The sequence below is a fragment of the Dryobates pubescens genome, chromosome 3 (assembly GCF_014839835.1).
Source record: "Dryobates pubescens isolate bDryPub1 chromosome 3, bDryPub1.pri, whole genome shotgun sequence".
Taxonomy (NCBI): Eukaryota; Metazoa; Chordata; class Aves; order Piciformes; family Picidae; genus Dryobates; species Dryobates pubescens.
The window spans coordinates 32,732,324-32,749,201 of NC_071614.1; the positions used below are offsets into that span (position 1 = coordinate 32,732,324).

Here is a 16,878-nt window from a genome sequence, read left to right on the forward strand (position 1 = left end):
ATTTTGAACTCTTTGCATTGTAAGATGAGTACGGTTTGTGCTTGTGTGGATTTCTTCCCATTCCTTTGATAATATAAGAGACTGGGGAGGGAGAAGTGAACTCATTTTGTCAGAAACTGTGTAAAAGAGCTTAAATACAAACCGTAATGTGATCAAGTGATTGTATTATAGTGATACAGCAGATGACTTTTGGGTGTATTTTATATGGCAATCCAGTTCATGGATTATACCTGATTTACAACTAATAGTTTTGAGGGGTTTAAAATGAATTCTTTTGTTCTAAATCAGTAAAATAATTTGAAAGAGAATGTTTTTTGGTAGGACTTTAAGTGCTGTGGTAAACTCAAAGAAGCCACAAAATACTGCCAGCAACAGAACACCTGAACCTTAAGATGTTTGATAAACCAAATCATAACTATGTATCTTTTATTATGTCTATATATATATGTGTGACTTCATTAATAATGGAGTAAAAGGGAAGATTTCCAGCCTGGCTGAATGAATATGACTGGCTGAATATAACTTCTGATATGGTAACTTATTAAGTTCATGCATAGCTGTAAAAGTTCGGATAAGTTCCTAAATGCTTTGTTAGTTGCTGAAAAGTACAGTCCTAACCTTTAGTGTCTCCTGCCTGTTCCCAAACGTGGCCCTCTTTGTCTTCTGGGTGCTATGAAATATTTATGCAGCCATGAAGTGAATTGGTTCATTTACCTAATGGGGTTAAACCCAGCCAACCTTTTTCTCCATAGTCCCAGTCTTGCCTTAACTGAATCAGTTTGTGCACTTGTACTGTAGATGAGAGCAGGAGAGACTTTCTCCACTACAGAAGGTAGTGTGGGACTTAGTGTAGGGAAGTGAGAAGCCTAAGGTGTGTGACACATTATGTTGCATCTTTTGGCAGAAGTGCTCATTTGCCCAGTCAGTCTGAACTTGCAGCCCAAGGGTTTGAAGTGTGCTAACAAATGTTGATTCAGGTAAGTTTGTCCCCTCTTATTATTGAGTTTGGGCTAACAGGCAGGTTTTGTTCTTTTGGAGAATACATATGACTTTTATTACTGAGATTTCCATTATAATTGTGCTGTGCTTCATACTGTGCAGTACGTGGCCCTTGTACAGCAAAGTAAAATTTGTGAAACTGTTTACTCCATATGAATTTTCTTAATTGGGCAGAGGATTTAACAATTGGGGTATTCCAAGTTGACTTCCTAATGGAAGGAACACTAACCACAATTCTGGACATATCTTAAGTGTGAAAGGTATGTGTACATAAGTACACCTCTACCTGCAAGTCTTGAGAGGTGGTCAAAGGGCATGCCAGACAGTGACTTGGCCAATACACAGGTCCCATTGAGCAAATCAGTCCCAAGAATTGATTGAAAAAAGGAGCAAACTTTTCTTAAAGAGCTCTGGCAGAGTAAAATTACTGCCACATAATGAAAGACTGTTTATAATCTCAGATGCCTATATATTGCATATGCTAATTTCTTTATTGCTCTCCAAGATGGTTAAAAACATGAATGTCATGATTTTACCTTAAAATCCTGTTCTCTTTTTGTTGCTTTTCTTAGTGATTTTGCTTGATTAAGTTTCTTTTCCTGTTACCTTATGATATGCCTCTTTTGGGAGAAAAGCCCCAAACAAACAAAAACCAACCAAAAGAAAACACCCCACAATCCAACAACAACCCCCCACTCTGCCAACAGTTTAGTATAGAAAACAGACGTTTCTGACTTCTGTTGGTTTATATTGAGATTCTTCTCTGCACGCTCTAGTAGCTTTGTTATGTACTGAAGAACAGAATGTATGACATTTGTTAGCTGCCATGAAGTTATCTTTAACACTGTTGTCATACTGTACAGTGAGAGTGAAGCTTATTTGTTAGAGTAAAAAGTAGAGCTTAAGAAGTCAACCAATGTAAATAACAATGTTTATGGAAAACAAATCAAGGTACTATATTACTTCGAAGTTCCATTTAGCCAGCAGATTCCCGTTTTGTTACATACTAGGACATTCTTGGGGATCTTAAACTTCACTACTCCAAGTTCCAGTTAACTTCCCTTTCCGCTAGAATGCTCGTTGAGCATTAATTCATAATCTAAATTCCTCCAACTTTTGAGTATCAGCTTGTGTCATCTTTATCCTCTTGAGTCTGTTGTGCGAAGTTGGCTTTGAAACATCCTTTCCAGTTTAATGCCTTTGGGAGAAAAAGTTTGTTTTTTTAATCCAGGCTAGCCAAAAAAGTCAGTACCTTCACTGACTGCAAGTGGTTTCCCTGTTATGAATGAATTGCTTCATGCTGACTGGCAAAAGTCTGCTGACATGTACATTCTATTTTGTAACATGCAGAGCTGTTTTCATAAACCTAAAAGCATTGAATCTCACTTTGACATAGGCTTTACATGATGTCAAACACAGAGATGATTGTATTTGAAGCAGATGATTTATTAGTATCTTTTGCCAGAGTGTTGAGACATTCTGAATTTAAGTTTCTTCCCCACCTGCTGTGAGGATTTCTTTACTTACCTGGGTATGTTTACATTGAAGTGTGTAATAATAGTAGGTGTAAGTGACTTGGTTCAAAGACAATATTGCTGTAACATTGAGTCCTACTGCACCAGTGTGTACTGATGAAATTGTAGCCATTTCCTCTGTAATTTTCAGGGTTTTTTATTTTCCCTTATTAGAATGAAATTCTTAAACTGCAATTAGTTGGGGATAGTTGTGTTAATATCAGACTGAGCTGGTGAAAATCCTGGTGTATTTGATAGTCTGAAAGCCTGTCCTCAGGGTGACACAATGAAAGGAGTTCATTGGCCTGAGGCTTTCCTACTATACCTGCTTCTTTACAGCATTGGTTCCTTGTTTGTTTGAAACCCCTCTTTCCTAAATGCTATGCATAGAATGTAGGACTAGGAAACTATTCTGGTTTTAGCTGTGCAACATATTTTAGTACCAGGAAAAAAAAGGACAGCTTCCTGTGATGTACCACCTCTCTGCAGATCATTAATATGCAGTATGAGTGGGTTTGCTGTACAATATTTACCCCTAGACAAAAGTCCTGAACTGTCCTGCTCTGACCTTATGGTTCATACTAGATGACCTCTACAGGCTCCTTCCAACATTAATTGTTTTGTGTGATACTGGCTAATAAACCTGTCTCTTATCAGTAATTTCAGAATGTGCTAAGTGTGGACTCAGCACTCCAAACTGACACTTTTGAGCATGATTTTAGCATGGTTTCATGGACTTTTGTTGTTAACTCAGAGACTTGACCAGTAACAATTACTGACACTTCTGTAACATACGGTTATGGAACAATGTGCTCTGTCATCAGCCAAATGTCATTTCAGAGCAGCAGCAGGATTGAGGTTATATGAAAGGCACAGGCATGGCAAATTAGCTCTGTAATTCAGTTTTGCTTTACTGAGATTAAGTGTAATAAGCCCACAGGGTTTAATTTTGGACACTAGTCCTAAATAGTGTATTTGGACTAATATTTACAACTATTTATAGAGAATAGCAAGTGCGCAATAGAGCAAGGGCAAATCTGAAACAGATGAGCACACTGTGTTTATGTAACTCTAACTCCTTATGTTATGAGGAGAAAAAGCAGCCAATGATTGCCTATTGCTACTGAAAAACCAAAAATATAAGGGAACTAATTATTCCTCTGCATAGCTTCCAGTTGGCTTACTGAAGCTCTGTAGAGGTTATAGGTTGGTGCTGAAGATATTGTACTGAGGACTGTTAAACACCTGAATTTGTACATATAATTAGCTGGACCTTTACTTATTCCCCTTGGCTGGTAGGAAGTTTGCTCTGGTATCAGTAGCAGGCCTACTGTTTGATATATGGGCTTGTTAATTCTGTGGGTCTTAAAATGATATTTCAGTCTGGATTTTGGGGTAAAATTGCCAAAGTCAACAGAATTTTCCTTAAGTTCACACTTCAGCATTTTTGTTTCCTAAGAGGAGTAAGGTGTAAACAAAGAAATTGCTGATGGGGATGGAAAGCCAGGGTACATTCTATCTATTAATCTGCAGGAAAATTGACTTTATTCTTTTTAACAGTGATGTTGTCTTAATTGTACTGGTTGTCTGTGATTGTGTTCATGCTGCTTCCCAACAGGGTCCTTTTTCTCCTTTTTTTCCCCCTTTTAGATGATGCCTGGTATAATTGTTGAAGTAATTCTCATTTTCTTACCCAGTGCATTGCATGTTTTCTCTAAGCCACCTGTAAGCTTGGAAGCAGCAGTGTACCTTCCTAGTAACCAGTGTGGCTCTCAAAGAAAATGTTTTGTGTTTGAGGGCAAGGGCTGCTTGAGTAACATCCTGCTTCTGGTTGTTTGCAGATGACACCAAGTTAGGAACAGATGTTGGTCAGTTAGAGGGCAGAAGGGCTCTGCAGAGGGACCTCGACCGACTGGACAGATGGGCAGAGTCCAATGGGATGGCATTTAACAAGTCCGAGTGCTGGGTGCTGCACTTTGGCCACGGCAACCCCATGCAGAGCTACAGGCTGGGGTCAGAGTGGCTGGAGAGCTCCCAAACAGAGAGGGACCTGGGGGTGCCTAAACATGAGCCAGCAGTGTGCCCAGGTGGCCAAGAGGGCCAATGGCATCCTGGCCTGTATTAGGAATAGTGTGGCCAGCAGGAGCAGGGAGGTCATTGTGCCCCTGTACTCTGCATTGGTTAGGCCACACCTTGAGTACTGTGTCCAGTTGTGGGCCCCTCAGTTTAAGAAGGACATGGAGACACTTGAACGTGTCCAGAGAAGGGCAACAAGGCTGGGGAGAGGCCTTGAGCACAAGCCCTATGAGGAGAGGCTGAGGGAGCTGGGATTAGAAGACACAGTCTCAGGCTGTGCCAGGGGAGGTTCAGGCTGGATGTTAGGAAAAAGTTCTATACAGAAGGAGTGATTGCCCATTGGAATGGGCTGCCTGGGGAGGTGGTGGAGTTGCCATCACTGGAGGTTTTCAGGAGAAGACTTGATGGGGTGCTTGGTGCCGTGGGTTAGTTGTTTGGGTGGTGTTGGATTGGTTGATGGGTTGGACACGATGATCTTGAAGGTCTCTTCCAACCTGGTTTATTCTATGTATTCTATGATTGTTTAGCCTGGAGAAGAGGAGGCTCAGGGGTGACCTCATTGCCCTCTACAGCTACCTGAAAGGTGGTTGTAGCCAGGAAGGGGTTGGTCTCTTCTCCCCGGCAACCAGCACCAGAACAAGGGGACACAGTCTCAAGCTGTGCCAGGGGAGGTTTAGACTCAAGGTGAGGAGAAAGTTCTTCACTGAGCGAGTCGTTTGTCATTGGAATGTGCTGCCCAGGGAGGTGGTGGAGTCACCATCCCTGGAGGTGTTCAAGAGGAGATTGGACGTGGCACTTGGTGCCATGGTCTAGTCATGAGGTCTGCGGAGACAGGTTGGACTCGATGATCTTTGAGGTCTCTTCCAACCTTAGTTATACTGTGGTATTATGTTCAGCAGCTTCTGCTGGTACGGCTGGGTTGTCTTCTGTCCTAATAAATGGAACTAAGGTGGAGTCTCTCTTTGAACCTTGCTGAAACTAATCTTGGTTTCAGAGGTCAATTGTTGCCTTTTAAAGTAGTGTGAAGTACACTTTCCATGAACTAAGCCCCCAAACTAAGTTGCCTTGTGTATGTGATGTGTGTAACTGTGTCTCTTCTTCATGCCTCCAGGGATGAGGGGAGACTCCTACTTCTTTGGAATGCGAGGCCTTGGTCACTACGGCTGCATCCCAGAGGATGGAGGACAGTTCATACTCTACTCTCTAAATGGAGACAACAGTTTGAAGAGATGTTTTGCAGAGGAAGATTTTCATGAAATAATTGACTTCAACGATCTCCCGAATTCTCTCTTTGCTTGTAATGTTCACCAGTCTGTGTTTGAAGATGAGGACAGTAAGGTACAGTTCCAGTTTCCATATTTTAAATATAAGAGAAACAGATACCTTATGTTTGTGTTTATTGCAGTTTCAGTGAAAGAGTTTAATCTGTTTTGTGCAAAGATACTGTATTGCATATATGACTTCTTCTTAGGTCACCATTCTGCTATGAATCTTCAAAGTCTTTTTGTCAGCTGTGGTGGATGAAAATGGTTTTCTTTTGTTCATATTTGCAGAATATCGAATTGCAGGTAGATGTCTTCCCAGCAACCATAGTTGCAGTCATGATGGAGGTGCAAAAGTTAAAACATGACAGTTTTGCCCACCTACTGATCATGTGCTACTGTGGTGGAAGACTGCCTTGCTTTTATTTTCTCGGACTCGTAGAATCATTTAGATTGGAAAAGACCTTTAAGTTAGAGTGCAGTTATTAACACTGCCAAGTCTGCTGCTAAACCATGTCCTTAAGTGCCACATCTACACATTTTAAATACCCTTGGGACTCCACCACTTCCTGGATAGCCTCTTCCAGTACTTGGCTACCATTTGTGGGAAGACGTTTTTCCAAATATCCAACCTAAGTTTCCAGTGGCTCAACATGAGGACATTTTTCCATTTGTCCTATCTCGTATAACTTGGGTGAAGAGGTTGACCTCCACCATGCTACAACCTCCTTGTTGTAGAGATCAATAAGGTTTCAAACGTTTGAAGCTATCCAAAGTACTGTTTTATCCAGAAAGTCTAAAATGATTGAGAGAACAAAAAATAGTCTGATGCAGTTTCTCTTTTCTAACTGTGCAATTGGTCTAAACCAGAATATTGAAAACTGTTTTATTGGGGGGGAAAAAAAAATAAAAATTGAACTTTAGTAGGAAGTGTTCAGTTCCTATTACTTGGTCTAGTTTTATTCCTGTTGGACATGTCAAGAATATAGAACTACTAGCCTGGGGCATTGTCTGATTAAATTAGTCTAGGGCAGGCATTTTAGGCATATCTGAAGCTACTTGAGTGTCTCATTCAGAATGCCCAGTTTAGGAACAAGCTGGTAGTGGTAAGGTAAGTTTTGTCTGGAACTGGCTGCTGATTTATCCAGATAAAACTACAGATTCACTGGGACTGAAGCTGGCCAGGATGAACAAAGGGTCTTCAATGGGAAATTACCCAGTGAAAGGTAAACAAGATTTCTAAGCATACAGGCATCCTGTTAGAGGTACTTAAAAATGGTAACTGTTGAGACTGCACAAGTAGAATTTTGGGTTTAAATTTTTAGACATCTTCCCTAATGATGTCTTGTGTATGTCATGAGAAATACAGATTAAAAAAATAAAAGTTCATACCACAGCACTAAATAAAATTGTCATATTTGTGTATAAATAAACTCCTACATTCTAAAGTGCAGTCTTGGAAAGCAGTGCACCATTTCATTGTATTTATGTCATTTTGCTAACAAGCATCTTGTATTTGTTTCGCCATTTTGTGGAACTTTATAGTCACCTGTCAATGAACTTCACTAAAATTGAAGGACTCTGAAAGCCCAGTTTTAAAGGAAGGAGACAGAAGCTTGCCTAGAATTAGAGAATTGCTCTTTATCCTGCATAGACTCTATCTGCACTTGCTCCTGAGCATTCACTTTTGAGAGCTGTATGCTAGGATAAGCCATCAGGCTTAGTTAGAAAATGGAATGGATGATTATGTAAGTATGTGGGATAGCAATCCCCAAAGACTTGCAGGACTTAAGGATGTGTCTTAAGAATAGCAGCTGGGTTGTGAAGGTGGCTATCCTGTTCCATGTGCATGTCTGTCAGCTGTCAATGACATGGACTGAACAGCTCTGTTTGCAGGTAAGTAGTTACTCCTGTGTTTAACTAGATGGGATTAGCTTCAGATTTCTTGTTAAATCCAAGAACCTGGGGAGCTGATTAGGTTTTTTATTATTCCTGTGAAACATGCACTTGTGTTCCCAGCTGATTAACACCCATAATCCTTTGTATTATTAACTGTTACTGCAGGATGAGGGCACACATGAATTCAATATAAAATGCTATCACACAATCACGATTACTATACAATACATAATTGAAGATAGGATTATAGAGTGGTATGCTAGATCTTGTGCAGTAATGGTTTCATCTACAGTAGTTTCATTGTATTTTCCATTCTACAAAAAATAAAATGCTTTTGCAAAGTATCTTTGACTTTTATTCCCAACCTACACTTTCAGGAGGAAAATGGAGATATGACTGATCCAGAACTTACAAGTTAACTAGTAAGGAAAGACAGAGCACCCTGTCATTGTAAATGGTCATTTTGCTTGGGTGTGTGAACTTCTGAGAGGCTCTGGCATGTGACACTAGTAAAGAATTTGCACTAACAGATTTAAAATTCTATTATGTGGTGTGTGTAAGTCTGAGCTGTCAAATTCTCACACACATACCTGGGCAATATATTCATTGCAGGTAGGTTTTGGAAGAAAATGCCTTCAATATTTTTGTTTTAATTTGAAGCCATTTAATTGCTTTGTATTAGAGAGGGTGAATTCCAGTCTGCTTGTGCAGCAAGCCAGAGGGAACACTTAGCTGCCCAAGCACCTGCACTGTGGAGAAGCTGACTCACTTTGTCTGTTCTTCCTGTGTCTGGTGTCAGATACATGCTTTCACCCAGAGCATGGGGCTGTGCAGAGCTGCTTAGAAAGGATTCTGCATTTCCTGCCAAGAGTGATGATGGCATCTCTAGGGGGCTTGAATTTGGACCTTCATTTTCCGAAGATGAGGAATTCCTGCAGCTGAAGATCATGTCCTTTACAGACAAACAAGCTGTGTAAGGCTGGGTGAGGCTTCTCCTGGCTGGTACTCTATGATCTGAACACAGAGTGAGTCTGAAGAGTTATGGGCCCTGGCATCTGAAGACAAGTGTGACAGAAAGGAAGCTGCTCAGGAGTGAGTGCCTGATCTTAAAAGGGGAGAATAATATAGATTAACAGTGGCTATGTGTATCTGATTTTGCTACAGTAACAGAGCACCTGTTTTAAAATATATCCCTACCTTTCAAAGCTGTGTTCCTGGAAAGAAATTTCTGCTTGGGTCAGGAGAGTACCCTGGATAGCTGGGTTGATACAGACATTTAAAGGTGGGCACAAGATATTTGAGCAACCTCAATTCACTTAGTGCTTGCTACAGCTGAGGGGAGGTGGTTTTACTTCTATCATGGGCAGCCTGCTCCTTCGTGCAGAAAAGGAAATAGCACCTTTACTGTGAAATACTGAATACTCAGAAAAACTGAGCTGCTCTTTTGTGTGTTAAGGAAAAACAAAGGTGTGGATAAGTAGATTATCCAGCAGCCCTGCTGGAAAGCTGGGATCACATTCAGTGATGTCCTTATGGCTGTCATGTTTCCTGAGCATTAGTTTTGGCATATAATTTGTTAGTGGTAGAAAAAAAAAATCTGCTCCTAACTTATTTTTGGAGTGTGCATCACTGACTTGGTATGGTTATGGAAGTCTCATTCTAAAAAAGCTAAAAATAAAATTACTCCTAAACCCTGGGATTTGCAGTGTGTTTCTTGGAAAAAACTGATGAGACTACTTATATGAACAAGATATGGCAGAACTGAGATTGTTATTTTTGGCTGGTGGTGTGACTGAATGGGAGGTGCTGCTTCTCTTATCCTTCCTGATAAAGCAGGTTGTGGTGGCAAGCCACAGAGGGCATGACAGATTACTCCTAATGGTGGATGTGTGTGTTTTACCAGTTAATTGCTACACGTAGCCCTAGGGCTTTCCAGATAGTAACTCTTCTGTGGTGCTTTTGTTGTGTGTATATCCGTGTTTTGTAAACCCAACCTTTCTGTAAAGTGACCGTGTAATTTCCTTCAGGCTGAAACTGGTGAGCACACTGTCAAAGTGAAGCATCCTTGTCTCTTAAGATCGTTTCTTGAGATGCTGTAATGCCTCAGGAGATGCTTGTACAAAACTGTCACTATTAGAATATGCTTACGTGAGGGAAGGATGCGTTTCCTCAAGCTGTTTAGAGTCTGCATGCTCTTCTTTTTTTCTGCTATTTAACTCCACTTGGAAGGAACACCTATTAAACTGGGTAGTTATTAATCGTTCTTTATCTGAAATATCAGTTTCTGAGCATTAAGTACTTTCTCTTGCTAGTGTAATTCAAATGAATGGGAGATACTAAGATGTCATATCTGCATGAGAATACAGTGACCAAATTTTCCCAGCTCTTCCCAAGTCTAGTGAAGGGCCACTACGATTATGAAAGGACTGGAACATTTCTCTCATGAAGAAAGAGCTTGGACTCTTCAGCCTGTACACAAGAAGGCTCAAGGGGATCTTACCAGTCTGTATCCACACATAAAGAGAGGGTGCAAAGAAGTCTGAGCCAGACTCTTCAGTGGTGACCAGAGGCAGCGGGCACCCATTGAAACACATTCCTACTGCCAGTGACTAAGCAATGGTGCAGGTTACAAAGGGAGGTGATGCACACTCACTGCCTGGGGATATCCAGGAGTTGTTTGGGTGTGATCCTGGCTTTGTGTGTCTCTGCTTGAGTAGGGTAAGTTGGACAAGACCTGTAGAGGTCCCTTTCAACCTCCACCAGTCTGTGATTCTGTGAATGTTAAGTTGAAGCTTATCCTAATTCTGCCAAGGAGATGCATTTCCTGAACTGTGAGCTGAATGGAGTGGAGAAGGGATATGAAAGGAAATGGAACAAGCCAATGTAAAAGACAATCCTACTCTAATGGAAGGACTTCTTTATAAAACAGTTACTATTTTCATGAGGGATTCTTTCATGTGACAACTTTATTTACATACATTGGACGATTGATTACTTTTACTACAGAAGTGGACATTAAACTTCCTTTTGGCTTTATTTGTATTGAGCTTGAGCCTTGAAGATGATTTAAGGTTACCTCAAGCAAGTGCTGGAGTATTTGTCCAGGGATAATGCTTTAAGAGAACTCTGTATTCTTACTTAGCAAGGCTTTTTTTTCTTCTGCACTTACATTCAACTTTCTTAGCAATGCACATCTTCCTGCTACTGTTTTTATGTTGAAGGTGCAGTAAAAGACACTGGACTGTTTATTGGTCTGCTGTGTTGTCTTGAACTTTTACATGTTAGTTCTGGAAGGGAAACTTCTTTCTGCTAATGCTTTAACTCTGGAGCAGGTAACTGAAATGTCTGTGCAGTGCTCCTTTTAATCTGAGTGGATCTTGTGTGTCTGCTGCCATGTGTGAAATGTTTCTTTGTTCCCTTTTGTGACAGGCTAATTCAAGAGGATGCTCTAGGAGGCAAGCTTTGTTTCTGCAGGGGAAAATCTGTTCCTTTTGACTTCACTTTTAAAAATCTAGATGGTGAAGTCAGAACCTCTTTGGTCATATTACATCACTGAAGCCTCTAGGTGTTGAGTCATCATTATATTTAGAGGGTGGCATGCTTTTTTTGGTCTAATATTAGTATTCAAGCCTGGACTCAGTGGAAGGTCACGGTAGCAGAGATGAAGTCACTGCTCCAAGGCTGGAAAGGAATGCAGGCTTCATTCTGCCTTCCTGGTACACTTGCTGTTGCTTTGTTTTACTTTCAGTTTTTCTACCTTTTAAGGTGGTTGTCCGTTGATGCGATAACATTATCAGAAACTGCCACTTGAATCAGACTATGCATTGTGCTGTGGAATCTCTACCTACTTTGTTTTGTTCCGCTTTGGAAGCGAGATGTGATTCCCTTTCATGCTGTAAAAACTGAAGTGTTTCTTTGCTGTCCATGTATTTTTACTTTATAAGAGGTAGAGAGCTTGCAAAGAAAGGCTGCAGAAGCAGTGTCCTTCAACACTTCATGAAGCACAGCTGCCCTCTGGAACCTCTGTCTTACACTGTTCCCTGGGTGGTGGTTTGCAGGCATCTAAGAATTACCTTTTGGTGTGATCATGGAGGCACTAAAGTACGTCTATAGGAGACTGTTCTTGCTCTGAGAAAGGTGCAGACTAAAAAAATTTTCCCATGGTATGCATTCCATAGCTCATTTCAAACACTCTGTGAGACATATCACTGCAATACAGCAGTTCAGATGGAAACACCTATGAACTTTCATCAAACTGTGGGATGATTTGGGTTGGAAGGGACCTCCAGATGTCATCTACTCCAACCCTCCTGCTGTGAGCAGGGACATCCTCCACTAGATCAGGTTGCTCACAGCATTGCTGAGCCTGACCTTGATTATCTCCAGGGATTACCTCCCTGGGCAACCTGTTCCACCACCCTCACAGTGAAGAACTGTTCCTAACACCCAATCTGTGGTACAGGTGCTGGTTCTTGTTAGTCAGCTGTACACTGGCACGTGGAATGGGATGCTGGCATACCTGTTCCTCTGTATTGCTGTCTTTTCTGTCCTTTATTCCCAGATCAGTTGTGAGTTACAGGGAGGATCTCAGATAACAAAACCAGTCATTTCATGAAGTTGGACATACCAGTTCATATGAACTATCTAATCATGAACAGACACTATTGCCATTTAACCCCAGCTAGCAAGTGAGTCCCAGCCACTCACTTGCTTCTCCTCTCCTCCAATAGTGGGATGGGGGAAAGAATTGGAAGAGTAAAAGTAAGGGAACTTACGTATTGAGATGAAGAAAGTTTAATTGGTAAGGCAAAAGCCATGTGCATGAACAGAGCAAAACAAGGAATTCATTCATCTCTTCCCCTCAGCGGGCAGATGTTCAGCCATCTCCGGGGAAGGTGGCCTCCCTTGTGTGTAATTGTTACTTGGGAAAACAAATGTCATCACTCCAAATATCACCCTCTGTCTTCCTTCTTCACCCTCTTTTATATGCCAAGTATGGTGTCAGGCGGTATGAAATATCCCTTTGGCCAGCTGGGGTCAGCTGTCCCAGCTTTGTCACCTCCTAACTTGTTGGGCATCCTCACTGGCAGGATGGTGTGAGGCAGGGCAAAACCATCCCTGATTCATCAGCACTGTTTTCAGCGCAAGTCCAAAACATAGCCCTGGGCTGGCTACTATAAAGAAAACTGACTCGACTCCAGCAAAATCTAGCACACAAAAAGGTCCACAAAGTATATGAGTGTTGGGAACTACCCAGGACCATGAAACCACGGTAGGGTCCGACCCTAGTTTTCTCTGAGGTGATCTGTAGAATTTCTAATGGAACTAAAGAGCATGGATTTAGGAAGGGCAGGTCCTGCCTGACCAACCTGATCTCCTTCTATGATCAGGTGACTGCCTGGTGGATGTGGGGCAGGCTGTGGATGTGGTCTACCTGGACCTCAGCAAGGCCTTTGACACCGTCCCCCGTAGCAAACTCCTGGCCAAGCTGTCAGCCCATGGCTTGGATGGGAGCACACTGCGATGGGTTAGGAACTGGCTGGAGGGCCGAGCCCAGAGAGTGCAGGTGAATGGTGCCACATCCAGCTGGCGGCCAGTCACTAGTGGTGTGCCCCAAGGATCAGTACTGGGTCCCATGCTCTTTAACATCTTTATTGATGATCTGGATGAGGGCATTGAGTCCATCATCAGTAAATTTGCTGATGACACCAAGCTGGGGGCAGGAGTTGATCTGCTGGAGGGTAGAGAGGCTCTGCAGAGGGACCTCAACAGGCTGGACAGATGGGCAGAGTCCAACGGCATGAGATTTAACACATCCAAGTGCCGGGTTCTGCACATTGGCCATAACAACCCCATGCAGAGCTACAGGCTGGGGTCAGAGTGGCTGGAGAGCAGCCAGGCAGAGAGGGACCTGGGGGTACTGGTCGCAGGTAGGCTGAACGTGAGCCTGCAGTGTGCCCAGGCAGCCAAGAGGGCCAATGGCATCCTGGCCTGCATCAGGAACAGCATGGCCAGCAGGAGCAGGGAGGTCATTCTCCCCCTGTACACTGCACTGGTTAGGCTGCACCTCGAGTACTGTGCCTAGTTCTGGGCCCCCCAGTTTAGGAAGGATGTTGACTTGCTGGAACGAGTCCAGAGAAGGGCAACAAAGTTGGTGAGGGGTTTGGAACACAAGCCCTATGAGGAAAGACTGAGGGAGCTGGGGTTGCTTAGCCTGGAAAGAAGGAGACTCAGGGGTGACCTTACTGCTCTCTACAACTACCTGATGGGAGGTTGTAGACAGACGGATGTTGGTCTCTTCTCCCAGGCAGCCAGTACCAGAACAAGAGGACACAGTCTCAGGCTGTGCCAAGGGAGGTTCAGGTTGGATGTTAGGAAGAAGTTCTATACAGAGAGAGTGATTGCCCATTGGAATGGGCTGCCTGGGGAGGTGGTAGAGTTGCCGTCATTGGAGGTTATCAGGAGGAGTCTTGATGGGGTGCTTGGTGCCATGGTTTAGTTGTTTAGGTGGGTTGGATTGGTTGATGGGTTGGACGCGATGAAGGTCTCTTCCAACCTGGTTTATTCTATTGTTCTATTCTATTGTTCTGTTCTCCCTTTTAAGTTGTTCCAACTGTTATTGAAAGGCTTTAGCATTTCTACTGTATTTCTGGTAAAATGCATAAGCTTTATTGGTAGCCTGTGAAGAAAAACAGAAGGCATACCAAGATTGTGTAGTTTTAACAGTATGGTCCAGTTGAATTGGTTCATATGCCCAATTTATGTCATAAAAAAAGGTATACCTGGCCACAATTGTCCTGTTGGCATCTCGGAATTTCCAAGTTTCAAATATTCCTTAATTCAACCAGTGTTCGATTCCCACTCTGAAAATACATTTTTTTGTTTGTGGTTTTTTTCTCAAAACCCAAAAAAACTAAAACAAAATTACACACACCCCCAAAACCCCCTAACGAAACAAACAAACAAAAAACCAACCAACCAAAAAACCCCTGACCAATGGAGGGGAAAGAAAAAGTAACTGGTATTTCTGGGCCTGAAAAGCCACTGTCTGTAATATGAATGCTGTCTAACAATTTATACAGTACTTGGAGTTACTTTCCCATCCATGCACATGGTGCTTGGTAGCACAAATGCCCTTGTTTCAATGGGAGAAAGTGCCTGGCAAAAGACCAACTGGGTTAAAGGTAGGCCTGTCTTTGTTGCGGCTGAAACTTGCAGTAGGGCTTCAAAGCATTTAACTTCACTGGTTGTTTGTAAATTACAAAAATAAACTGATTAATGTTCTTTCCAGAACACAGAAGACAGGAGTTACTGTCTGCTTTTTAAATTTGGAAATGTACTTTTATCCTTAAGAGCAACTATGGAAAAATTCTTCTAGGGTTGGCTTTCTGTGGTCATGTTCCACTCTGCAGTCTAGAGGGAACATGTTATCTCAAGAAACTAGGGCGGGTGGGAAATCTTTTCTGGGAAAGGACCGATGTTTTCCTACAGAAATACCATGTTCTTATCAGTTCCACTAAAATATAGAGTGTTTCCAATAATGAGACATTCTAACAAAGGTGTTGGTAAATCTATGCCATGGTTTATGAGGACCTTCTGTTGTAGCATGAGAAAACACCGGCTCTAGGAAGCAGAGGGAATTGCAAAGTCTTATTTGTAAGTCAGTAAAGAATTGTTCTCTTAGCTGCACCTTTCTCTAGCACAATGGGCATTGTAGGATTAACTGTGAGTAGGTCTGATTTAGATATCCCTAAACACTGAACAAATTTAGATTAAGATTTCGCTTTGTCTGATTCCTGTAATAGCTTGAACTAAATTCCTGGGCTCAAATGCCTTTTGATCATCAAGGAAGTCAAGATCTGGCATGGAACACTGTGGCTAGTATGCCTTTGCTCAGAACCAATCTTAGCTGGAATGTGGAGTTCAGCCACAAACTTCTGCTGACAGCGAAATTTTGTTGTTGTCAATTTTTTCTTGCTGGTTTTCTTGTTTAAAAATATTTGAGAGTTTGACTCTGTGCACATGAAATACTGTGCCTTGTTTTCCCAGCAGGATATATAGCTTTCTAGGGTGACAAGCAAGACAACCTAGCAGCAATCTCTCCACGCAATTCCACATTTACCAAGTTTGAGCGGGTTGGATTTATTGTAATTGGTGATATTTGCTATTTTTAAGCAGAAGTAACACTGGTTTTCTTTTTTTGTTCTTGTTCATGGTTTTAGTTTGGGTTTTTTTTGTATTTTTTTTTCTTTTTTTCTGTCTTTTTTTCTTCCCTGTGTGCCAATCTAAGGCCTTTTATGTTGTGTGTAAACCAATATACAATCAAGAAGACAGACACCAGGTCATACCTGGAATAAACCACAGCAAAAATTTCTACAGGAACTTCCTTGTATTTAGTTGCAATACATGTTGGCACATGGCATATGAAAGCAAGAAGTCTGGTGTCTGCTGGCACAAGCAAGAGCTACATCTTCCAAAGGCAAAAGCTACCTTTGTGTCATTTATTATAAAGTCTGTGGTTTGTTTCACAGAAGTAGCTCTTATCAGCTAATTTCTGCTAAAAATCAGACACAGCTTTGCCCTTCTCCTTCCAGCAAGCTGTCACTCTGAAGTCAACAAAAATACTGGTTGTTTTTTTTTCCTTCTAGCTGATAGTAATCAAAAAGTGCAGTAAGCCATTCTAATGTGGCCAGGGCAGCAGCTGTTTCTTATTATAATACCGTCAGAGGTCCTAATCCATTCTCAAGTTTTGATATCAATTTTCTGGCTCAAGGAAAAGGTTTCTAAATGAAGGTCAGCCTTCATGCATAAAGACGTTAGAGAAGCTACATTCAGGCTTAATCATGTTCAAAACAGTACATTTACAACTCTTACTGCTAAGTGTTTAGGGGAACTTCTACAGTGTTTCATGCAAAACATATTAAGAGCACTGCACCAGAGTTTTAATTAATAAATAAATGCCTAAGACAGGTAAAAAAAGCAGCACTCAGAAAGGAACTTTGTCTTAGAAAATGAGGGATACTGGGAGGCGATTTGAGGTAACAGAGTGCAGAAGAGAGAAGCAGCAGGTTTGAGATTGTGTCATTGGTCGAGACAAATTCCACTATAGATTTGAGCACAGAGATGAG

At 41.8% G+C, this 16,878-nt stretch overlaps 1 protein-coding gene across 1 annotated transcript in view; it reads left to right on the forward strand.

The window, feature by feature from the left end:
* RCAN2 (regulator of calcineurin 2) overlaps positions 1 to 16,878 on the forward strand; it is an 84,036-nt gene that overhangs the window by 5,350 nt on the left and 61,808 nt on the right. The window contains exon 2 of the mRNA XM_009905301.2: positions 5,701 to 5,927. Coding sequence (XP_009903603.2) covers positions 5,703 to 5,927 — 225 coding nt within the window. The 5' untranslated portion in view covers positions 5,701 to 5,702. The remainder of the gene's footprint in view (positions 1 to 5,700; positions 5,928 to 16,878) is intronic.